General features: G+C 40.7%; 1 protein-coding gene across 4 annotated transcripts in view; it reads left to right on the forward strand.

Moving 5' to 3' along the window:
• Nucleotides 1–26,148, forward strand: part of FLT1 (fms related receptor tyrosine kinase 1) — a 128,460-nt gene that overhangs the window by 5,778 nt on the left and 96,534 nt on the right. For all 4 annotated transcript variants that reach the window (XM_068143393.1, XM_068143411.1, XM_068143402.1 and 1 more), the window contains exons 2-4: nucleotides 11,753–11,849; nucleotides 12,193–12,413; nucleotides 22,029–22,153. In XM_068143393.1, the coding sequence (XP_067999494.1) occupies nucleotides 11,753–11,849; nucleotides 12,193–12,413; nucleotides 22,029–22,153 (443 nt within the window). The remainder of the gene's footprint in view (nucleotides 1–11,752; nucleotides 11,850–12,192; nucleotides 12,414–22,028; nucleotides 22,154–26,148) is intronic.

Raw genomic sequence — 26,148 nt, forward strand, 5'->3', positions numbered from 1 at the left:
ATCTTTACCATATCCACAATGCTGTCACTCTTGTAACATATTTAGGCAACCTGACACAGCTGACACTGACTTTTGTTTGCATGACTTTCATGGATGGTGGAGCTGCTCCTCCAACGTTCACTGACACATGGCACTAAACACTCCTAAACACAGTCCCTTTTAAGCTGTATGCCTTCTTTTGGAGCTATGGCCTTGAAATAAGATGCTCTTTGCTGTTAGAGCAGTTAAGAGATGGAAAGTGGTTAGGAGAAAGCTGTTTCTACAACTTCTCTGGGGTGAAGATGCTGTGACAAAGTGGTGACATTATTTCCATGCTGTACCCAGGAGCAGGGGTGGAATAGGCACGGCACAGTGGCCCTGGAAGAGCCAGTGACCTGTGAGCAGATGTGTCCACTTCTCTGAAGTTCCCTTGGGAAGCCCATGCTCTGGGAACAAGGCCCCCTGCTTAGTGTGTGGGGAGTAGTGAGGGATGAATGTGAGGGCGTTTCATGAGAGGAATTTCACAATTTCACATAGTTCACTTAAGCATCCTTCCTGTGGGATTCTTTCCTGCCACAGAGTGAAGGAATTTGCTCCTTTTGTTCCCCTTGTCATTTCGCCTGTGGAAAAACTCTTCATCAAGATCATGGTAGACTACTGTTAACAGAAGCATGAGAGTTGCCATCCTGGATCAGAGAAGGGCTCTGTTTAGTTCCAACTCATGTCTCTGGCAATGTCCAACATCTGATCTTCAGGGGAGGCTCAAGGAAACTTGCAGGAAGCAGTTATCTGATAAAATGCTCCAGAGAGGAAATTTTTTTTCTAGTATGATCTAGAATCCACTATTATTTACTAAGAAACCGTGGGACCGAGGGTCAAGGAAACTAAAATTAGTGTCTGCCAAAATGTAGGTGTTGACTACTGCAAACTGCCCTCAAATAGTGGGATTAAATTGCATTATATTGGGTAATAAAAACAATTTTCTTCTGTTGTGCTGGCAGCATTTGGGGTGAACCCCCACTTACCTTTGTTTCATGCAGTGCTGCCATTGACATTCTTCTTAATCTATTTTATAAGTGCCAATGTTTATAATTTTCCAGTGTAAACTGAGCCATAGGCAAACTTGCCTGGAGCTTCCTGCATGTGTACCTACTGTAGACTTCGTGGTTTAGATGTCATTTAAGTGCAGAATGTGTTTAATCTCTTAAGCTACTGCAACTCTGTCCTCTGTGAAGACTTCTGGAGCACCTCTCCTATGAGGACAGACTGAGGGAGTTAGGGCTGTTCAGTCTGGAGAAGAGAAGGCTCCGAGGAGACCTTATTGTGGCTTTCCAGTATCTTAAGGGGGCCTCCAAGAAAACTGGTGAAGGGACTTTTTAGGGTGTCGGGTAACGATAGGACTAGGGGGAATGGAACAAAAGTAGAAATGGGTAGATTCACATTGGATGTCAGGAAGTTCTTCCCGATGGAGGTGATGAGACACTGGAACAGGTTGCCCGGTGAGGTGGTAGAAGCCCCATCCCTGGATGATTTTAAGGCCAGCCTGGATGTGGCTCTTGGCAACCTGATGTAGTGTGAAGTGTCCCTACCCATGGCAGGGAGGTTGGAACTAGATGATCCTTGAGGTCCCTTCCAACCCTAACAATTCTGAGATTCTCTGGTCTGCACAGAGAGAACCAGAGTATTCTGGTTCTTCTCATTCTCTCTGGTTTAAACTGTTGTGTCACATTACTTATCTTCTCTTGTTCTGAACCCAGGGCCTTTGCTGATAGCTCAGCTTTATGGGTTTAAGTAGAATGAATGGGAAGTCAGTTCCTGACTTTGTCTTTTTCATCTTGAAATGTTACAGCACAGTTCAGCCATCATGATGGAGCATTGGAAATAACTCTCAGCCATCAGCAAAATGGGAATCCTGCAGCTTTGCTTTAGATTTTCTTTTCTATAGTTCCAAATTTATTCCTGTGTGCACAGCTTAATGAATAATACAGTCTGTGCTGCTGACTGATCTGGCAGGGTACTGGCAGGTAGGCAGTTTGCCTGTATATGTGAAATAGCCTTCCCATTCAGTCCTATTATATGGCTTAATTTGTCCTGCCAGGGAATATGTAGCAAATATTAAGAAATTAAACCTGGGCAAGAAAACATCCAAATATACATGCTTACTCTGTACAGGAGTTCTAAGTTATTTTTGTGACTGTTTTTAATGTACCTAGCTCCCCTATGAGGCTACACTGAGAGAGTTATGATTCTTCAGCCTGGAGAAGAAAGGACTTCAGGGGGACCTTGCAGTGGCCTTTTGATGATTAAATGGAGTCTACAAAAAAGATGAGGAGGGACTCTTTATTAGGGAGTGTAGTGATAGGATGAAGGGCAATGGTTTCAAACTGAAAAAGGGTAGCTTTAGATTAGGTATTATGAGGAAAACCTTTACTGTGAGAGTGGTAAGGCAATGGAACAGGTTGCTCAGAGAAGTTGTGAGTGCGTAAGTGTTCAAGGCCAGGGTGGATGGGGCTTTGAGCAAATTTGTCTAGTGGAAGGTGTCTGTGCCCATGGCAGGGGGTTTGGGAGTAGGTGATCCTTAAAGTCCCTTTGAGCCCAAACCATTCTATGATTCTGTACTAGTTTTGTCTTTACACTGTATCAATACTTTGCTATTACACTAGTTAATGCAATACATTTTCTGAAAAAATATTGAACAGATGATTATGTGCTGGGATCTGTTATGGTGAAATTAAAGCAGAGGCACAGCAGTTGCTGACATGTGTCAGTAAGTGACAAAGGAGCTCTGATGGCTCACAGATGTCATATGGGTAGGGCTGCCTACACTCCTGTAAGCAGCACAGGCTTAATCATTTGTTGAGGCGTGAAACCATACTTCTGGGTGAATGCCAGCGGCTGATCATGCAGCATTACTTTTGGAGAGGAATCATAACCACTTTTCATCTGCAATGGCCTGAACAGGGTCTCCCCATGGGAGCCAGGACAGGCACAGCAAGATGGAGGGATATGTGAGCCATGTGTAAAGGTTTAGTGCAAGGGCTCAACCGCCTGCTCCCCCAACACAAAAGTGAGGGGAGGAGTGACACACAAAACTCAGGGCTGAGGTAAAGAGATAAGAGTTTAATGTAACATAAGATATCATCTAATAATACAATACATGAGTACCTGATTACCTTAGCTTAGCCTATTTGCACAAGAAGCACAATGAAACATACAGGGAACAATCCAGCATAAAACAGAAAACCAAAACCAGCAGCTACCTGACTCCTACTCTTTCCTCTATCATGACTGCAGAAAAGAGCCCCTGCCCAAGGAGGTGGAACCAAGAAGCAGCAACTGGAACAGGAAGCCTCCCGTGTTGCAATCTGACCTTCAAGCCCCTAAATACTTTGCTCCAGTTAGCACTTTCACTTTTTGAAGCTAGCATGTTGCAGCATGGTATGAATAACAGCAGCAGGTTCAATGCAGTCCCTGACACCATGTGAACCTACCCCAAATGTGGCTGTGAAAGTGTCACTACAGCTAAGCTCTGCTATAACCAGTTCTTGCTGAGAATAGCCTCAGCAGAACTGGGTTTTTAATTTGTGTTCACTCTTTTGGACTAAAGATCAGGCTAAGCTGGACACAGCTGTGATATTTTTCTTGGTTTTATCAATGCACACCATATATATGTATATGCATTTTGCCCCCTGGTGAGGTTTACCAAAGTGATGATCTCACAGGGGTTCATTATGGAGTCATCAGACTGCACATTTGGATCCCCATTTTCAGTACCATAGGCTCAATGAGAAATAAAAGGTTTGTGATTATGTCAGGGTTTACATCTTCTCTGTAGTCCATATGTAGCTAATGAAATGAGCACCTTCATCAGGCTAGATAGTGACAAAGGTGCTCTTTTCAGGTGCTAAAATTCTAGAGTTATTAAAATTGGATGCATAAATGAGGAAAAAAGATTTTTTTCCCCTTCTCAGAATGATAAATGTTATTTATTTTTTTTAATTGACATTTTGTAAAGTGACCCTGCTCATGCACAAGTTACTTGGTGACTTCAGGGCAGACAGAACACAGTCTTCTGATTAGTCGGTAAAGCAAATGCTTTCAAGTATATCACAGTATAACTAAGGTTGGAAGAGACCTCGAGGATCATCGAGTCCAACCTATCAACACAAACCTCAGACTAGACCATGGCACCAAGTGCCACGTCCAATCCCCTCTTGAACACCTCCAGGGACGGTGACTCCACCACCTCCCTGGGCAGTAGGTGTTACATGGGCATAGCACACTGAACAGCATGGCCTTGGTTGCCCAGGTGTGATGGGAAATGGTAATAATATCAACAGTAGTGACTAGATCCAGATGTTTCAAATAAGCAACTGTGATTTCATCTTGTTACTTCTCTACAGCAAAATTTTTAAACTAATAACTCCCCCTGCTATTTAATAAAATGGCTTTACCACAGGGCTCTGTAAGCATAGCCTGACTTAGCTAGCAAAACATTTGGCAGTTATCAGGGAAGTACATAGTTGTTTACATGTACAGCTGTTGACTGCATGGCTTGGTCGTGTGTGCTGCTCAGAGGTGTAGAGAAGTGCTGTCAGAATTGCACTTCTTCTGTTTTTAGCTACTGGGTGCTTTGCTTTGCCTCTGTAGCATCTAATCTTATATTAATCTCTAGAGACATCTAGGGCCAGCAAATGTGTACAGATAAACTCTTATCACTTGCTCTGAGATCTGGAGATGAGATGGGATGGACATGCTTGCTCAAATAAGACATACACATCTATCAGTGCCTGTGAAAGCTTTTCTTGGGCAGTAGCACATCCATTTGCCCTGCTGACTGATTTTTAGTTCCAGGGCATGGAGTCAGGGACAAGACACTTCTGTCTGCCCAGGGCTCTTCTGATCTACTGTGATAAACCTCAAGTTGTTCAGACTATTATGATACAGCAGCCCAGTCTTCTCCTCCATTGAGTAACCTGCCCATTTTCTTGGTTGGCTATTATGTTCTAATAGCACTTTGTATTCTTAAATTATGATTGAGATGAATCAGACAAATTTGTGATTCAGAAATCACTTGCTACATGTTGCAGAACATCAGACTTGATAATCAGAATGTCTCCCCTGGACCCAAAAGGGATGAAATGATGAACTGATTACTTTATGCATCAATGTGCAATTTGTAAGTAAACAACTTAATTTTCTTGATTGTGAAAGCAGACAAGAACACATTCCAGTGACAAAAGAGGTGTGTGTGAATGATAGATCTGTTGAGGAGTGAGTGAGACAACTAGAGCTGCTCTTTCTGCCCTGAGTGTATTTCTGTTTGCTGGCTATGGCTATTTAAGCTATGTACCAGAACACACAGGACCTGTCTTTGTACAAAAGATGACAGGAAACAGGGACAAAGCTACCTTGCAGTCCAAGGACCTATGTCTGTTAACTGTTGCAAGTCCCTATGGTCCTTAAGTGCCCTGCAAAGCTCTTCATTGACAGAAATAGTGGTTACATTTTGGTGCATCAGATCATGAACTTGCTCATCCAGACAGTTGCCACAATCAGTTTGAGACAGAGGTGTACCTCTTTGGTCTCTCACAGATTAGCTGACCTAGTTTCTTTTCTGCAGGCTTTAGGTGGGAAGTTTAGATTTGCTTCAGAGAAGTGGTGTGAAATTAGATGTACGAAGGACTGTGAGGTTTGCTTTAGTATGGAGACCCAGATGGCATTTGAAAGATGTGGAGATTTTGCTTTGAATTTCAGGGTGTTTCATAGTTCAGCACCACAGGCTACTTCTATTGCTTATTGGCTTTTAAGCAGCGGAGATGGTGCTTTTACCTCTGTCTGCAAGGACCAGACAGTGACACCTGCTTTGCAGTCACAGAAATAGAGAGCTTTATTATCCAGGGTCCCTTCTTCCTCTAGTCCTGTGTCAGGACCAGGCTAGATATTCACACTTAGAACAGAAGGGAGAAAAAAAAAAAGTTGTGGGTTTTTTCCCAAACACAGAATAGAGTAAAGCTGTATATCCCATATGAGATTAGCAGGTGATCATTACAATAAACTTTATTAGAATAAACCAAACCAGGTTGGAAGAGACCTTCAAGATCATCGTGTCCAACCCATCAGCCAATCCAACCCACCCAAACAGCTAATCTATGGCACCAAGTACCCCATCAAGTCTCCTCCTGAACACCTTCAATGACAGTGACTCCACCACCTCCCCGGGCAGCCCATTCCATAGCGCAATCACTCTTTCTGTATAGAACTTCTTCCTAACATCCAACCTGAACCTCCCCTGGTACAGCCTGAGACTGTGTCCTCTTGTTCTGGTACTGGGTGCCTGGGAGAAGAGACCATCATGTTCTGGTTACAGTGGTGCTGGAGACCAGAATAAGGTAATTTTCATTGGAGACACACTGAAGGTACCACTAGGTTCTACCATGCTTTGCTGGGTTCTGCAGTTGCTTGTTAATTGCATACATGCATATTCCCATTCCCTTCAATGGGATGACTCATGAGGAAGTGCTCGTAGGCAACAGTAAAATCCTGGACTGCATTTGGACTGAATGACCCATGTTTTAAGGAGCATAGAAAGGTGAAGACCCTATTGAGAAACCATATGCACCCTCCTTCCAGTGCATGAGTGTCCTCTACAAAATGCATTTTTGCTGAATGTGTTTGAATCAGGAGGAAATTAATTTAATGTTAAAAACCACAAAGGGTCAGTTGTGTTTAGCATGCCTTAAAACATGTGCAACTCTAACAATGACCGAAACAATTACTTGCAATGATAGATAATTTTATTGTCCACAGATGGCAATTTAAGCCCAAAAGGTCAGATTCTTTGTGTACACTGAAGCTGCAAAGATAAACTGTTCATTCTCCTTAACCTCTTCATTGTGCATGTGGAAAAGAAAGAGATTAGGCAGCGTGTTCAGGATAACTGGAGTGGTTGGAAGACAGTCACTTATCCTCAAATGATGAAAAAGATGTTAGAATTAAATAGACAACAAACCTGTTAACTTCAAGGAAATTTCTAAACACTTCTACTACTGTATTTTATTTCTTAAACTAATCCATAAGGACAGCTGTTGGGTTTTACCTTCCGTAGTTAAAGGTAGCAGAAATTCACAGTGCGCAAAAAGAAATGTAGAAGCTGAAAAAAAAATCATAACAGGGATAATAACCCAGAATGTGGTCCAGATTTGGAGTTCAGCAGACCTGTACTTTTAAGATAAATCAAGATGGTTACTCATTATGTGTGAGAACTAAACTCACAGATCATACTGGAAAAATATAAACATGCTCATTTATTTACCTTGATTGTTCCCCCTCCTGCCCAGCTACTTGTAATCAGTGGTTTTGGTTAACAGATAATCAACTTTTTGCTTACTTCATTCATTTTACAAGGCAGAAAATAATTGAAGAAAGTTTATTCTTTTGTTGCCTTGCAGATTACAGATTATACCTTCTGCTTTCTTAAAAAGAAAGAGTTATCCTTCCTTTATTTTAGAGAGAATGGTTAACTTTTGCAATTGAAATTAAAGTTGCTCATTAATTAACCAACCTTGTTGACTGACTTTCACATGTATCTAATAAGCCTTCCAAAGCAAATAGAATATGTCCCCCCAAAACCACCCCTTTCCCTATGGGATGAGATTCCTCACTTATCAGGATTAATTAGTTCTCTTGTTGTCACATGAAAAGAAGTTGCAACCCCCCCCAATGTAGGTCAGTGTGAGGGTTGGCTGCTGATGGTCGCTTAGTGACAGGCACAATGATAAGAGAGCATGTCCTGTTGAGCCGTGACCCTTCAGAAAAGACAGTGTCAAGTAAAATGACCAGAGAAGGTACACTGAAGGCACAATCCACTTCTAAATATTGACACTAGGAATTTCCCCGCTATTCTTCTTCCTTTTTCTTTTCTGGTGAACATGTCAAACTCTATTGCATTCATGCTCAGCATCAGTTTTGAAGCATTAAAGAGCGTAAGGAAGCTAATGACCCATGAATGGATAGGATGCCAAATAAAGCTATTTTTCTTCAAGATTTAGCATCTTGCTGGTAAAAACACTGTCTCTCACACTTGCAGCAGCAACAATATTGGCTCAAAATAAGATCTTTTACTTCAACATTTTGTCAGTAAAAACCGAAATAAATGAATATATATATATATATGTTAATCTGATGTCATGGCAAATACACCAATATTGGGTCTTGAATATTACTAAACTACTGGAGTTAAGTATCTATAATGTACTTGAAACTAATGATGAAACTCTGGCTTATATTAATGAGAGCAAAGTTAGGCAAACACTGGGCACTCCTCAAGATCCCACCCACAATATTTACAAATACTGTGGTGTCTTTTAGATAAAAGTAATATGTGTAGAAGGGTGAAAGCTTGAATATAAATACAGCCTATCTGAGTTTCTTTTTTTGCCTGCAGGATGAAATGAAAAAAATCTGAGTATTGGTTTTGTGGGTGGTTGTATTGTTTTGTTTTGTTTTGTTTAATTTTATTTTAATAACTCTGAGGCAGATCTCACATCCAGGCTTCCAGACTGTCTTGTTTTGTATACTCAGTTTAAGATAGAACTGGAGATCTTCACATGGATGTCTTTGCTTGTTATCATCATAGGGTTATCAAGAGAAAAAAAAATAATTAATATTTATAGTGTTTTCTTGCCCTTCACCTTTGGCAGTCCACATTCTCAGGGCTGGTCTCAACACGAGTGCTGAAGGTCTGGCTTTGGCTCTTGGGAAGGGTGCCGGTGCTGAGCAAAGCCAAACACTCAGCACTGTAGGTAATAACCAGGTGCTGCAGACTTTCTTTCTTGCCTTGCTCCCAGTGCCTGTCACTCACATGGATTTTCCACCTTTCCATCAGTTCCATACTGGAAGCAACCTACTTGTTGCTCTCTGGCAACTGGGTTGAGTGTTGCAACTCTAGCAGTTCAGCTTTGATCCCAATGGGATCCTCTTACAGACCATTTCTGGTATCTTCCTTTTACATACATACAAAACTGTTTGTAAAAACCATTGTGTTCTTTCAGTTTTTTATAGCTTGAAATAAGGAGCAGTTCAAAGAAACTTGAGGCCAAGTTCCTCCCTGAATCAAGCAGCAGGATTCATAAAGCTGGATATAAATTCTGCCTTCTTAGGAAAGCAAATGAGCCTCCAATTCTGGAATGACAAGAGGAATATGAATGAAATGCAGGAACGTGGTGGCTTTGTGAAACTGTCACATTGTTTATTTGGAGTACATTGACAAACCATCTCACCCAAAGTGACTAGGTAGCTCTTCAAGAAGCTGCCTAAGCTCTTGTAATAATCAAGTGTTTAGCTTCAGGGATGTTGCTTCAGGATGGCAAATGAGTAGACTCATAGACTGCAAGGATCCATTGGAGACTATCCCATAAAAGCAGAGTGTGCTCTTTGGGAGGCCCAGCATTTCAGAATTGAGATCCATAAATGGTAGGTGAGAAAAATGTGTGTTTGCAATACATCACATAACAAATTGCTTCTTCAAAGGTTTGCTGCATCTTTTCTTCTTCTCTCTTAACAGCTGGCAGAGTATATTCATTTCTAGTTAGAAGCCTAGACAAATCACAGAGGATGTCTCCATTTGTACAGGATCACCATTCAAATTTCTGGTAATGTCTATGGTACAGTTCAGAGGACCTCTTTATTCTGAAAACTCGTTATGCTCTTACTTAAAGCCTGATCAAGTGGCCTTTAAATCTTGTTTTGAATAGGGATGGGTGATAGTATGTGCAGGAAATCTAATGGAGCCACAGCTTAAATAAGACATACATGGCTAAAAGGAACAATTCAGATAAATGTAAAGTGTAGCTAACTTAGATGCCAAAGGTTAGTTAAAAGTTAGTTGACCCCTACAGTATACATTTCCTATATTGCTAAGGAAGAGAACAGGTTTCTGAAGACCTCTAGCAAACAATTTTGCAGAGCAAATCAGCTATTTGCTTCTTAACGTTAATTGTGCTAGGTAGTCCCGTAAGGTGTTTTAAACCTCTTGTCTCCACCAATGTTAAGGGAATGAGTAGGAAATACATTCTGACCAATGGAGTGCAGCTGAGTGACAAACCACCACAAAAACCAGCAGATGAAGGCACTGCCTCTTTACCTTTTGTGCAAAATCCTTGTACTTTTCACTTCTTTCTCTGGAAATGCAGGCCTTTTTCAGACTGAAGGAATCCCAGTACAAAGTTTTGATATACAGCCTCTAATCTATGACTACATCTTCTGCTGGGCAAAAGCTGCTGAATCTGGAACAACCACTGACTTTGGAGGATTTAGACAGCTGAAAGGTAGTCACCAGTCTCAGATGGAGTTGGTGTCCGAAAGTTCCTTCTATATTCGACAAGAGGGAGGCTTTTCAGTGGGTGATTCATAGCATCCAAATAAGGTTCATGTGTTTCTGCTATGTTTGATGCATACAGCTGTTTGTGTTTGGCACTGTCAGGGACCTCTTGGAGGGGCTTAATAAAACTGAAACTGTACTTGACTGAGTTCTAGTGGAAAATCTGCATTACCCTTGTTTATGTGATGCTGTTTCTCTTGTATGTTGACAAAGAAATACTTTCTCTTGGAGTAAAGTGATTTGGAGTACTCTCAACTCCACTCTAACAACACTGAAATCTTCACAAATTGCACTCAGGTCCAGACTTAAACTGGTTTTCAACTCTTAACTGTTTCAAAATATTTTCTTGTTATGTTCCCAGCTTCTGGAACACTTTGCTGTCATTGTGAGGGCAATGGGATGGATCAAGGACTGTTTCTTCCCTAAGGCATGCATTTCTGTCTGCTTGCCATGAAAGCTTTTGTGGCCATAGCTTATTATGGGGCAAAGATAAAATATTAAGCCTCTCCAGAACTTGCTGTCTTGATGAGAGGGAAGGTCTGGTGTCACTTCAGTCTTCTGAGCATGGGGCTTTTTCATGAACATCCCCAAAACTGCCTTTAGCATGGCTTGTGAGAAACCTGACTCTATGTTTTCAAGTGTCCTAAGCCTCCTCATGTGATACTGACACCCAGGATTTCACCCACACCAGAATGGCCTGGGCATGACCGAGGCTGTGTTGGCACGCTTGCTTTCTCAATAAGCAGCAAATCTGGTCTGTAGTGTGCCTTGGCCTTCTGTTCAAAATTTATTGTTGAGCATTCCAGTTACCTTCTGACATCACTTCATTGGTAGGAAGCCTGTGGCTAGTGAGGGACCATAAGAATCAGTACTGTGACCTTTAGTCAGGAAGTTCCTTAAGCCTCTTTCACTTCTTCCAGAGAAATTCCAGCTTTGCAGCAAGTTGTTAGAGTGAGAGTTCGGTATCTTAGAGGTCAATACGTGGCATTTGCCATGGAAGTGGCTGACTTTTGCCCTTCCCATTGAAAGGGCTGCCATGGTGGTGTTTCCTAAGGAAATGCAGCCAGCAGTGCTTCCTTGGTTAGCTGTGTAGCTGCAAGGTCCTGAACTTTCTTCATGGTAAGCTCAGTGAACAATTTGAAAGCAAAGTCATTGAGTGAAACTTGCATAGCATTCATTTCTACTTTCTTTCCTGAGTAATTTGCATGGAAGAATGTGAGTCTGGAGTCAAGACAGAAGGAATTTTCTCAAAGGCAGGGTGTATGTGTGGTGAAGGGGATACTCTTATTACCTTTCCCTTCCAGTATAACATCATAAATGTGAGTGGATTTGGAACAGGATGATTTGTCATTGTTAATGTGTTTTGTTTTGTTTCTTCCTTTGTTTTTCTAGGATCTAGTTCAGGATCAAAATTAAAAGTTCCTGAGCTGAGTATAAATGGCACACAGCACGTTGTTCAAGCAGGCCAGACTTTAAATCTCACCTGCAGGTAACCAGCTGAGTTGGATTCTGATACTTTGGCTGCGAGTTCATGCACCTGACACTTTCCTTTTTGTTTTCCTTCTTTTTTTCTTCTTCTTCTTCTTTTTTTTTTTTTTTTTTTAACTGAAATTAGAAAAAAAATGAAGCCTTATGTTGTGGGGAAAGGTGGGGAGTGAACTTCAATGGCAATTGTTTAATGGTTCTTTGTTGTTTCTGTTGTTGTTTTTGGAAAACAAGATAAAAGACAACCCCAGAAATAGCCTGATATAATAAAAAAGAAAGCTTGGGAACTGGAGCTATGTAACTGCAGCCCAACATAATTGTTTCTGCTTCCTTATCTGTATTTGCAGGGGGGAAATGGTTCATTCATGGTCTTTGCCTGAAACACTAAGTAAGGACAGCAAAAGGCTGAAAGTAATTAAATATGCCTGTGGAAGGAATGGGAAGCAGTCCTGCAGCAGTCTGACCTTGAGCAGAACTCAAGCAAGTGACACTGGAAACTATAGCTGCAAATATCCAACAAGTCCAGCAAAAAAGAAGAAGGAATCGACAGTCTACGTATTTATTAATGGTAAGACTACAGGGGTTTTTTAACACTTCTTGGTACTTGCACTTCAATACAGCAAAACAAATGAATGGAGCAGTTCAGCTGTGGTTAAAAACACAATTTTGAATATTTTCAGCCTTACCAAATGTCAGGATCGTTTACCAACTGATGCATAAAATCTGCTTTCTTAGAGCTTGCAAATACGATGTCAGTGGTTTATCTACTAGGAAAAAGATTAAGACGACCCAGCCCAGCCAGTCTACTGGAGTAAATAGAACTCCATGTGGAAGTAGACTGTGAAATAGGAATCAGAGAAATCACATCTTGCAGAATAGGGTGGTGACTGATGAGAACTATGTATTTGATGCAATGTCCACATTAACCTGTCTGGAAAAGATTATAGATTCCTAGTCAGCTGGAGGATGGCAGAGATGTCTGTACACATCACTGAATTATCTCACGCTGTAACAAATAGCTATTTGCATGTTGTCAGGTTCAAAAGGGTACTGTGTAGCCCACTTTACACAAATTGTGAAAATCTAGAAAAAGTGGAATCAAAGGGAACACAAAATTGTGTTCAGCAAAAAGGCTACTGTAATGTATGGGAAATCCTGGAATTAGGTCACTTAGGCTATAACAGAAATTGCTTTCTGATCCTCTTTTCTTCCAGGATATTAATCAGACCCTTCTCAGATCAGCTGAATTCAATAGGCACAATGCTAAGAGAAGAAATTATAAACACTTTAGGGATTTAATTTAATAATTTAGTTTTTCTGGATTTTACAGAATAAAATTCATAGGTTGTTTTAAGGTATCAGGATTCACAGACTTTGAGAGCCCGTATTACAGAGAATGTGCAACTGGAAGTTTTCCAAATGATGTGTCTGCTGCTTCTAATGAGTTCACATCAGAGTGAATTAGCCTTTGTTTTAATTTTGTGACATGAAGAGTGGTTGGTGCTGTGATAAAGCAGAATGAAGTGGACCTCTCACTACAGTGTTAGAAAACAAGATATGCTCCCCCACTATTGCACATTGCTTTATTGAGAATTATAGAATTATTCATGCTGTTCCTCCTACTTTCCATCATCTGCAATATACCACAGAGTGTTTTTCTTACCCAACTATTTTCATGGAGCAGATGGGTTGTAAGGCCACATAGAGCCTGGCTTCTGTTGGTATTAGTTGGATGTTTATACTCAAGGCTGAGGATTGCTTTACTTGGCTTCCTCTGGCCCAGCAGGCTCTGGTAAATCACCATCCCTGGAGGTGTTCAAGAGGGGATTGGATGTGGCACTTAGAGCCATGGTTTAGTTGTCAGGAGGTCTTGGGTGACAACTTGGACTCAAGGATCTTTGAGGTCTTTTCCAACCTTGCTGATTCTATATCATTCAGTGAATACCTAACTAGAGATGCATCCATGGAAGCACAAGCAAAGTAAGCTTATTCATTTAGTGACCAAATATCCTACTATCTAAGAAAACGTACAATTTTCCTGGATGACTTTTGCAAATTACTCATCATGGGACCTTGTTGAACCTCCTGCCTTGGATGTTATCTCCATCTGAGATCTAGCCACAATCCTCTCCACACGAGAAAAGCAAGGATGGTTGTAACTGAAAACTTCTCTGCTAAACCCACTTTACACAATTAAGAGATCCCTTTATGGGTTTTTTTTTTTGGGTCTGTTTCCTGTTCTAAGTGTTAATTTTTCTGGATCTTCATTATTTTACATGTGGAAGACACAACCAGTCCTTCTAACTCTTTGCTGCTTCCAAAGTTGAAAGTAGTTGGCTTGCATCTGAAAGAGATCCTCAATTAGGTTTATGTAAACCAAGGTTATTTGCCTAATTCACATGGTGATGGAAGAGAAACATATAATTGGAGAAACAGCTTTTGGACAGCCCCTTCCCTCCCACCCAAAGAATCAGTTAAGGAAGACTGCCTGGTTGTCTTAGTTTTGTTGATTTTTCAGGGATGTTGAGTCATTAGATGTTGATGTAATGGTTGAAGATAGGTAGCAGGAGAAATGTAACCTAATCCTTACTTACCAAAAATTAGTAAAAGACTTAAGGGAGAAACACATAGCAAGCTTATGTATCTCTGGCATCTTAATTTTCTGGATTTGACAGTTCTTTTGATTGAAATCCAATTGCTTAACACTTAAGTCTCGATTGTGTCCTACTAAGTACAAGTGAGTGTTAGGTTAAACTGCTGATAATGAGGGAAGCTTCATGGCAATTGCTTATTTTAATGTCTATTGAAAGTATCACCCTGCCCTAAGATGGAGAAAGTTATGATCATATACCTTTCAAAAGTTTAGAATTTCAAGAAGAATTGTTGAGGAGGTTAAAAAGAAACAAGGCACCAAGTACCAAATCTCCCCACTTCTGCTCAACGTAATATTAGCATTTGGAAAGAAAATACTTAAGGAATCTTTTAATATAAGTAATTGTTTCTGTAAACCTGCATGAAATTCAATTATCTGGCACAAGTGGGGGTGCGATGGGAATAATAAAGCCCTCTGTGGAGACTGCCTTTCTTGAACTGAATTTTACTTTAAAGGAATTTTGGGGTGCTTAGGAAATAAACATTTGTAAAATTTGGGTCCCTCCTAGTTTTGTATTGTTTCCTGTGGCAGGACATTGTGTCAGTCCATTTCCCATATTAGCTCCATGTGGATCACCAAGGTGCCTGTTTCCCATGTCTTAGCATGCTGCAGAGGAGAACAAATCGTTGCTATTTACAAACACAGAATCCGAATCAGGAAAGTTGATATTGTTTGTACAGGAAGTCATCACTTATTGTTTTAAAATTGTTATTCATTTCCGTAATTAAAGTGATACTGAATATGAACTGCATTTAAAAAAAAAAAAGAGAAAAGGCAAACCACAGCAAAACCAACACCAATAAACCTACTTTGGCTGAGTAATGACAATATGCTGTGGCAGAAGACGAACTTCTGTAGACAAAAACAAGACGCAAGATGATAAAGAAGTCCCACATGCTCAGGGATGGTTGAAGTCCTGTGTTTAGGTGATCAAGAACAGGCAGGCTGGTGACTTCCCCTGCGGGAGCTAGTCCTGACACCACCCTTCTTTCAGCTGGAGAGGTCACTACTGAGTTGCACTGGGGAATGAGTGCACAGTGTTTGCCGCAGCAACTCTTGACCACACACGGCTCAGGAATTGAGACATCAAGTGAAGGAAATGAATTCTCTTAAGAGCCCTGGACTTTGCTGTAAGAAAACTGATGGCCTGACTTCCACCACGAGCCATGGGAAAATTCTGTGGAGCAAAGCCTTCTTGCCAGTTTCTCAAAAAAAAAAAGAGAAGTTTGTTTTGTTACGCAACTGCAGCCTAGAAGTAAAACGGAAAGACTCGTAATGAACATTCGCTGTATACTCTGGAGTAAGGCATGGGGAATTTTCTGCTTGAAAAGAGATAATTATGGAATAAAAACCTGTAGGAAACGCCAAATTATAAGCAGGTTGGTTTAAAACCTATGTATACTTCCCTGAGGACAGTGCTAAAGGCCTTTCTTTATGCCTGCTTTTGTTATGGTATCTCCAAGACTTTCTTTTCGAGTGGCTAGAGATCATTCACTTTCTTCACAGATGTGCAGTTCTCTTTATTCTCTACTCTCATCCTCTCTTGCCTTTGATCAATTGTTCCTATGGGCTGACAGAGGAAAAGCATGTAATTCCAATTACATTGATATATCGAGGTTAAATTTTTGCAAGAATTAAAAACAAAACCCAAACAATTTTAATTCAAGTTGAAGTGCTGCTGCTTCCTGTGATGAAGACAGTTTTCAGCTACTGATACACAAGTGTAATGTCTTAATTTTGCTGCAGCATTCTTCTCTAAGGGAAACTGTATTTGGCTTTAGGCTATTAGCTCACTTCTTAGTCAATGCTCTCCCTCTCCTTGTGTTTCCTCATATTCCCGCCGTGCATGTCTTTCAATCACATACTTTTCCTTGCAAAATGAAACATGAACTAGATAGTTCTTCAGCCATGCTCTCTTTTAAATTCAGACCCCTAGGCTAGGTCACTTGTCTATTCTCTTTCTGTACTAACAGAGAGACACACCCCCCCACTTTCTAGTATGTGTTTCTCCACACTAACTTTACAAGGAATCTGGAGAGCAAGCTTAGAACAGATGTCTTGTTTTGAGGCAGTTTAAGACAGGTGACACAAATCATAGCAGAGTAGTTAAAGTCCTGAAAGCACTTGTACTCATCAAAGCCCAGAAAGTCAACTGTATGCTCTAGTTTTGGATATTTGGCTTGATATGCATCCCAGATTGGACAGTACAAAATGGAGGGCTCTAGCTTTAGTGAATGTTTCAAAAGATAGGCCTTTGAAGTGCCAAAACATCAGATCTTCAAACTCTAGAGTTGTCTTCTGCAAGTGCTGAGAATATGGCATCTCCCTGGGAGGTCCACTTGCTGACAGGTAGCTGGATTCAGGCCCACAAATGCCGTGGATGTAAGATTTAGTTTGAGTGGATTGACTCTGGCAACCCTAAGGCTACTATGCTGAAGAACATTGAGTGCACTCAAGGAGTTCCCCAAAAGGCTCTCAAGAAACAACAAACAACAGTAAGACAAAACACCTTGAAAGGTAACAGAAGGGGAGATTATTTTTAATTCTTCCTTTTGCTTCTTATTGAGATATAATGTACTGACAGAGGAACCTTCTGGGGCCTGGGAAACTCTCCCTCCCTTGTACCTTTTCTCTGTCTCTGCTTTTGGCACAGTTTTAACATCTGAGCAACTCAGTTTTGGCTCACTCTGTCAGAGTCAATAATATGATAGTGCTTCTGTTATGAAAAGGAAACTAGTTGAAATTAAACTATGCTACAGCTGTATCAAGTATGTGGACACATTTTTAGTGTCTAATGAGGTTCCTGTTACAAAACAGAACCCTCTAGGACGTGCTGACGTCAATCACCTATAATTACCGTGCTTTTGTCATTGCGTGGACATGGACTTCACATCATAGTACGCTGTTGAGCTGAGCATTTGTGGACACCTTGGCAGCATCAAAGGCAATGCCACTAAGCCCTCTGAGGTCCTTCTTCCTCACCCAGGCTTATAGCTTCTAGTAAAACAGAAATACGTTTCCAGGATGGACCATTATGGGGGACAGATACATCTGAAAAACAGTTCAAAATACCCATTAGCCTTTCCAGAAATCATTTGTTGAACATAATAATTGGTCTAGTGTAGATTTCCTGGTTAATATGGGTAAGAATATTTTTCCTGAAGAGTTGTAACTGTGTTTTATGTCTCTTATGGACCTATGTTTGATGATAGCATAGTGTAACTATCCCCAAAGGAAAACAGAAAATTCCCTGCCTAAAAATTGCAGCACAATTATACCAGCAATGCTTTGTGTCTGCAAGTACTCCAGATACAAAGCATTGCCCTGGACTTCCATGACAATTAATTTATATCTGAAGTCTTCCTTCAAGGTTTAGAAATCATTTGAAGAGTACTATTTTACATGCTAAGTGGGATAGCCTTTCTTGCAGATTAAGTATTGTGCTTCCAGACATACAAAATGGGATTTGTAGTATTTTTGCTCTTCCCTTAAGGAACACAGGCAACTACATTTGAGCAGGTTGAATAGATGCATTTCCTAGGGTGTGATTCATTTTGTCATAAAAGAGACATCTAGAAGAGGTCAGATGAATCCCAGGGCACAAGTCCCTCTTTCTCCCCAGTAACACTGAGAGTTTGGGTACCTAGCTCAGTGAGAAATGTCTGTGTGTTAGATGTGTGAGATGACAGCCACTCTTGTTGTGCAAAATTCTTTTCAAATGACTTCTGAACAGCCCCAGCTGAGATAAATAAAGTTAGAGTGAATCCCTAGAATGGAAAGAGGAACTTGGCAATTGGCCCACTAACTTTAAGTAAGCTTGCATATCGGGACTTTAGTAAAGACTTTGGTCATGCTCACATGCATGAGGGAAAATGGTGTTATGTGAATGTGAAGAAACTGTTTTGGCTCTTCTAGCCTGAATAAAAAGTCTTAATAATGAGCCAAGTGTACGTAGATATTTTGGAAGAACTTCAGAAGCCAAACTTTCAGGGATTTCAAGAAGTTTATTTTCCTTCAGAGACTTTTCTTACTGCAAATGTGTAAGTGCTCTGACTTCTGTAGCTCAGATTATTAAACCCAAAGCCATGAACAGTAGCTGAGGTTTGTGGAAATAAAAGACCACTCCATCTTTACTGAATTTGGTATTTCAGTGTTGGCTAATTTAGTTGTTTGTGCAGACCCCATAAATAGCCTAGACAGGTTACTGATACCAGACATAATATTGCTTGTGTTAAGTCTCTTATCAAGAGTGTATCTGGCTGCCAACCAACTTAATAAAAAGCTGCTATTTATGTTCTGCAACAATATAGCAAATGACCTTCGTGGATTTTGTGCTTTTACAAATGCTTTTTGTGGTTTCTTGCTGATTGTAATTGAGAGATTGCAAGGAACACAGTCAAACAAGCAGTCACTAATTCCAGGCACAATTTAAAAATGCACTAAACTGACTTTTAAAGTAACCTTTAAGCCTTTGCATGTGCAAATATTCTGGCTGTTCATCTTTCGTTTTGCTAGCATTCTAGGCCTACCCTTCTAGATCTTCAAATTCCAAAACTGTGTGGAGCTGAACGCGTAACTTGGATGTAGTTTTCAAGATATGTCAGTCCATGATGTTCGTTTTAAGTCCAGAGCTTTATGAACATAGTTGTGAGAGAAGCCAGTCCAGAAGGCTGCTGCTAGGAGGTTAGGTCATCCCTGATGCACTGCTGGACAGCTGTTCAGGGAAGGATAGTGTTTTAGAATAGAATAGAATTAACCAGGTTGGAAGAGACCTTTGAGATCATCAAGTCCAGCCTATCATCCAACACCATCTAATCAACTAAACCATGGCACCAAGCACCCCATCAAGTCTCCTCCTAAACAACTCCAGTGATGGTGACTCCACCACCTCCCTGGGCAGCCCATTCCAATGGCAAATCACTTGTTCTATGAAGAACTTCTTCCTAGCATCCAACCTAAACCTTCCCTGGTTTTGCCTCCTCTCAGGAAGGAATTGGGAGGCAATGTAGCAGCAGCCATTAGCAATAACTACAGCTATGATGAAAGGGAGAGAGGAAAAATGAAGTAAGGATTGCTATTATCGGGGGGGGGGGGGGGGGGAGCAGAAGGATTCTATATCAGCCCTGTGCCCTGCCAATGTGGTATAACCTGTCCTGGTACTGTTGTGGATTTGGCTTTGCCTGATCGAGGCTGATAGACCTTGCACCAAATTCTGGTCTTCAGGCCCTGAGAGTATCCCCTCATGGCCATTAAGACAGAAGGAGAACAAAATCAAAGGGAATCAGGAAAAGCCTCCACACTCATTATGAAAACAAAACTGTGCTAGGAAACATGATGCGTATTTCTTCTAATCAAAAGCAGGAAGACATTTGGAGCACTTGGGGCCATCGATTGCCCTCTGGCTGATGGCGGAAGTCCCCGGTGATGTCAATGGGAGCTCTGCACGCGAATAGCGGGGGCACAGAGACGCCTTGGCGGACCGCGGCGGGGAGTGTACCAGGGAAGGCTGTGCTTTAAAGCCTACCACGAGCGCCCAGGGTGCTTAGTGGAATGTTATGGAGCAGTTCATTGACTTCTTCAGGTGGAGACGTGCGTTTCCATTGAACAAGGAAAAAAAAAACAACAGGCAAGCATGGTGTGCTGTGCTTGTTTCCTGTCCCTGCCTTTGGATAGGCAGGAATCTTCTGAGATGCACAGCCCCCCACTGCCTTGATATTGGCATCAGTCAGTGGTGACACTGTGTCTGCAGACAGCACCGGTAGTCCCTAGAACAGCTCTTCCTCACGCTTGTAATGATCTGGAGATTATGATACAGGAAACTACTTTGCAAAGCTTGCTGGTTTTGGGCAGGAGCTCTTAATTTTGTGACAAAGACAAATGAGTCTTTGGGGAGCAGTAAATCCATCTGGTGATATTAAGGGGTAGGTGACCTCTTCTGCAGCCCCTGAAACAAAAAAAGGTTCTTTTCACCCTGCTACAAACAGGTTCATTCTTGGTCTTTCCTTGAATCATACTGCAGAGGAAACGTCAGCCTAACAAGTCCTTGGAGTATTTTTTTTCATTGCATATGCATCCTCTATTAGTCATAAGTTCCTTTTGCCATCTCAGTGGACATTTAACACCTATTATTAAATAAAGCACTGTGGCTTTCGTTTCAGAAAGTTTGTGCAACAGTTTCATTAAACCTCTTTAAGAAAAGTTTTTCTGTAGCCAGGGGTACATTTGAGATACTCTACCTTAGCATTTCCCCCAATATAAATTAGAGTAGAATTTGCTTCTCTTCCTGTTTGACATCTCAAATTAAAAATATTATTGCATACAATAAGAAGATCCTGAGGGCAGAACAGTTTTATGACACTGGGAAATGCAGATCATACTTTGAAAGAGCAGCAACAGTAATATATTTGAAGAACTAGTTGAGTGAACATAGGTCAGCATGCAGATGTCTGGGACCAGGACACTTGAATAAAGTATTGCAATTTGAGGTTTTATGAAGAAGTCAGGTTTTGCTAGCTTTATTAATTATATTTCATTACTGTTATTGTTATTATCCAGGAAAGATTTCCATTGTTATCTGCAAGATTTTTGACTGAGTGAAAATAATAGGATTTGCCTGAAAAAACACTGGAGTTATAGATAAGCATGGAATTGAGATCAAAATGTTCCACTTCTTTTTAAGAGTTAAAACCCAGTCCATATGTGAATTTTGAGGTAGTCTGTCTGCAATGTTAGTCAAACTGAACCTTCAGATCTCAACACCTGCAAAGAAGATTTGGAGCCAGAGCCTGTGGCTTGAGCCCCTCTTTGTTAAGTGGTCCAAACAATAGCAGCAGCAATGTTCCCTGTTCCCAGCGCAAGCTATTTATGACAATGCCCTTTGTTAAAGAGATTGTTCAAGGGACGGTAAATTACTCTGCCAAGCTTTAGTTATTGAGACAAAAGGAATTAATGTTTTCCTGGCATTTTCATTTACCTTGTCACTTAAAAAAGGGACATGTAAGTATTGTGATAGTGGGAAGGAGGAGAATAGTTAACTCTCAGAGTTGAAAACATGGCTGGATAATTACAGTAGATTCTTTCTCCTGGTTAACTCAATGTGAGTTTTCCCCCATCCATGTGCTTGCAGAGAGCAGAGAGTCTGTGTAGGGGTTTCCTGTTAAGTGAATTTCAGCTCCCATAATTAATTCTCCTGGTGATAACAAAATAGAAATGCCCTGAAAGAAGAAACACATATCTCAGCAACAGAGATGGTGCTGTAATGGGGGAAAGTGTACTTCAGTTCTCCTGGATTTTACAGATGATGCCAAAGTACTGCTGTTGATATTCACTGACAAACATATCTTCAGATATTTAGTAATATTTTACCAAATTTGTTTAGGCAAAAATAAACAGAAGATTGATTTGAGGACTTTGTCTAGCTTTCCTTGTGGACAGGACCAGTCTTTTCTTTCAAGACTGTATGCACCATTACAGTTTACACAAGCTGTTTTAAGGTGTAAGATACTAACCTTTTCTTTTCCTCTCTTGCAGATACAGGCAATCCATTTGTAGAGATGCACAGTGATATACCTAAAATCATACACATGACCGTGGGAAGAGAAATGATCATTCCTTGCAGAGTCACAGCACCAAACATTGCTGTTACTTTAAAAAAGGTACCTCAATTCAAGCCTGTTCTGAAAGTAGTGTTGTGGATAATGCTGTTGTTTGTTTGTTTACAACTATTGTAATGCTTTAAGATATTTCAGCAATTTAGTGTTTCTTAAACAAAGTTTCTGGGTATCAGTGTGTTTAGAAATATTTCAGCCCTGGAGGCTAGTCTCGTATCTCACAGAAGAGCTTCATCAGATCTTTTGCACTGGATGAGTTTTCTCAAGAAACCTAAGCTTTTCATGCCATTTGATTAAATCTTCACTGACAAAGGTTTCTTAAGCCCAAGAAGGAACTTCTTGTTAGGAGAAGAGGTTTCCTCCCACCTCTTCCCCTGCCCTTCCTCCTCTTTCCTCTTCTGTTCTCTGGAACAGGCAGTAAGTGCAGTCCCTGGAGACTTGCTGGGGCTATAGAAGGATCTCTGCAAGTCTTTACCCAGCCTCACTCCCACAAGTGACTTGGCTGCTTCCTTTTCCATGTAAGTGCACTTATCAGACAAAGGATGGTTTCTCTTTGTAGGGAACTTGTGCAGAGTTTGAGACAGTAGGGTCAGTTTTAGAAAAAAATGGCATTTTGTTATGCTTTGAGGAAAGAGGAAACTTTTTAATATATATATAATACTTTGAGAGTTACATGGACAGACAGCTGAACTGACATGTATGTAGTAGAGAACCTGGTATCAAGATGGACAGTGGTGCTTCTTTTTTTAGCGTTCCTTTGTTTGGCTTAAGAATTAGGTGGAGTTGCCAGTGCTGTAAATGTCAATACTATTACAACCAAAAGATCCACATCTCTTTATAGAATAACATGCAATTACTGAATAGTATCAACATAAGATGCTTATCCAGATTAAGACAAGTCTTTGATTACTCTTTGACGGTAGAGTTTTACTCCAGCCACGGATTTGATCCTCTGTTTTAACTCAACCTGGAGGTTTACAAATTTTATGCATTGCTGTTTTGCTGTCATAGACACAGACTTTACCTCATGGTTTCCACCTGTTAAACCACGTGAAAGCAAGCAAAATGCAGGGAAAGGAAACTAATCTCACCTAGGCTGTTATCGTATATGTTTGCGCACATGCCCACGGTTCTCCTGGAAGAAGTGCAGTGGGGTGGATGATGTGCAAGATTCTGTGGCTGTCAAGTTAAAAGTTAATTAATCTTGGCTTTCTATAGGGTGGATGTTGTAAAGTGGGAACTTATTTGGGCACTGTGGTGTTGCATATGAAATCTCAACATGTTAAATTCTCACCTGATAAAATTCCTCTCAGGTTTCTCTCTTAAAATAAAAATAGCTGTTCTTCCTTATTTGGAGGTGATCTAGATATCTCCCCTCTTCCCTCTCCCCCCCTTTTTCTTAATTTCAACTTGCATTTAGCTTGGCATTGTGGTGTAAGGTTCCCCCAAACCATATGTAATACTCTAGGAAGGAGAAAGAAGAGGTGGAGCCAAGTCTTGAAAAAAGGATTTGTTGATTACATGTTTTGCATTCCAGGAAAAATAAATGTTTTCCCTAATTAATCCCAGAATTTCCTGAAGCATGTGAGCTACAATGCATTACATCATATCTTTATTTATCATCTGTAACACCCATATATAAAGATTCCAGCAAGTTTTGCTCACATAGCAATTAAGAGACGTATTAAATGCATTTGACAGCTGCAGGCTTGCTACTTCTGGAGAACTGGCCAAAGCTATCTGGTGTTTTCTATTCAGGATTAAAGGAAGAAGTTGATGTCCCCATAATGCGAGCCTCTGGAGCTATTAAAAAACCCCTTAATGATAGAAACACTTCATTCTATATTGCCAGGAAGTAAAAATATGAGATATTTCATGGTAATATCTCTCCTCTGAAAGGACTTGGTACAGTTGCATGAGCACTGCACCCAGCATTTTTCTCCTGTGCAGGGCTACTTATTAGTTTTAGTGGACCAAAGGTTTATCATCCATCTTTAATACTACGAATTATTTTTGTTATTAAAACTGCATCTTCACCTCAGGCAACCCCATTGAGATACTGTGTTATTCTATCTTTCAGGCTGAAATGTGTACAAGTTGTATTTAATAGCATAGCAAACATATAAAAGATAGGAGGAGTCTTAAAAATCAAGACGCTAATAAAACAAGGATTGGACAATGAGAATGGAGCTCTTTATTCCTATTTCAAATTCAGCCTTCAGGTCCTTTTATATCTTTTCTCTGCAATGTGATGTTCTTCAACGTATGAAGACCAGTGAAATAAATTGATAGTTTTGATCTAATGCTTAATAGTCAAATATCCAGAGCCTGGGAAACCATCCTTTCTATCAATATGATTCTGGCAGCCTCATTAAAGATCCCTGAAAGTGAGGTGAACTTTATTCCAACTAAGGCAATTTCATTTACTCTAATCTTGCTAAACAGAGAAAGCATCATCTTTTTGGTACAATTGTTTGATCCCATCATTTACTCTCCTTTTGGATTATCTGTCATAAAGTCAACTATGACATTCATGGGAATAGAGGGAAATAAGTTTCAGGATGGGGAATTAAAAGAGGAAAAATAAAATAGGCTGTTGATAGTCACACAGCTGGATAGGCTGAATTCTTAACAATACCAAACTGATGGAAGGCAAAACATGGAAGAAAACAATCTTTCAAAACTATAATGATCATTTTTACTGTACTTTCAACTGGCTTTTCCCAATACAATCTGACTTTGGAGATGTGGGGAACCACAGCTTGACTATATACTCTTGACCATGTGTATGTACCTTGTGGTAGTACTGCATTAATGCCACTGGGTACCAAAAAAGGTTCAGTGGTTGGTACTGAGGAAAGAAGGGGATGCAGACTATAATAAAAGACGCTGAAGTCTAGTTTGAAAGTACAAATAACTTAAAAAGCCAAGACTGAACTGATAGCCACAGTAATGTGGTTCATGCAGATAGGTACATAGACAACAAATTACACATTTATTGCAGCTGTTCCAACAAATGGATGCTTTGAATACCTTTGACTACCTGCTGGTGCTCACCAGTAACCTATTTTTAAAACTGCATTTATCCTCTGCTGCTTCAGTTGAAATATCACTGTTCCAGCACTGTAGTTCTTCACAGGATTTCGGCTTCTCTCTGTGATGACCAAGTGGGTAAATGTTTTGATAAGGCCCTGAATTACTTTGCATGGCAGGTGGACCAGGTGACCTCGAGGGGTCCCTTCCAACCTAAAGTATTGCATGATTCTGGGATTTTCTTTCCTGTACCATGCATGCAGTGATCATTATGGGAATGATACTGTGTCTCCAGGTGTTGGCCTGAAAGCTGGCTTAGGGCAAAGCAAAGCAATGCAACTCTACTCACACCAGAACAAGAGGACACAGTCTCAGGCTGCGCCAGGGAAAGTTCAGGCTGGAGGTCAGGAGGAAGTTTTACACAGAGAGAGTGATTGCCCATTGGAATGGGCTGCCCGGGGAGGTGGTGGAGTCGCCGTCACTGGAGGTGTTCAGGAGGAGACTTGACAGGGTGCTTGGTTGCATGGGTTAGTTGATTAGGTGGTGTTGGATGATAGGTTGGACGCAATGATCTTGAAGGTCTCTTCCAACCTGGTCTGGTCTGGTCTGGTCTGGTCTATTCTATTCTATTCTATTCTATTCTATTCTATTCTATTCTTTAAGTGGCAAACAGGTCCCCTGAACTAGTAGGGTTGGCAGAGGGGAACAGCATGGAGGAAACTAAAACAAGTAGAGAGAGAATAGTGCTGTGAATGGCTGTGAGGATTAGCAGCTCTTGTTCATTTCTGAGACAAAATACTGGTATTTCCACCCTATGAAATGGACTTGTTGCAGTATTTTGTTGTTTGTTTGTTTTTCTCCAAGACTTAATTAGAGACCAGTTGTGTCACTGTGATATTTTGATAGTCATGGATTTCATTTTTCTAAAGTTTTCCTTACAGTATCTTCAAACTGTCAAGTTACACTTTCACGTGTGACTTCGTGCAGCTTCTTAGTCTCAGAGCTAC

The sequence above is a fragment of the Melanerpes formicivorus genome, unplaced genomic scaffold (assembly GCF_026170545.1).
Source record: "Melanerpes formicivorus ecotype bairdi unplaced genomic scaffold, bMelFor1.0.p_v2 SCAF_1, whole genome shotgun sequence".
Lineage (NCBI taxonomy): Eukaryota > Metazoa > Chordata > Aves > Piciformes > Picidae > Melanerpes > Melanerpes formicivorus.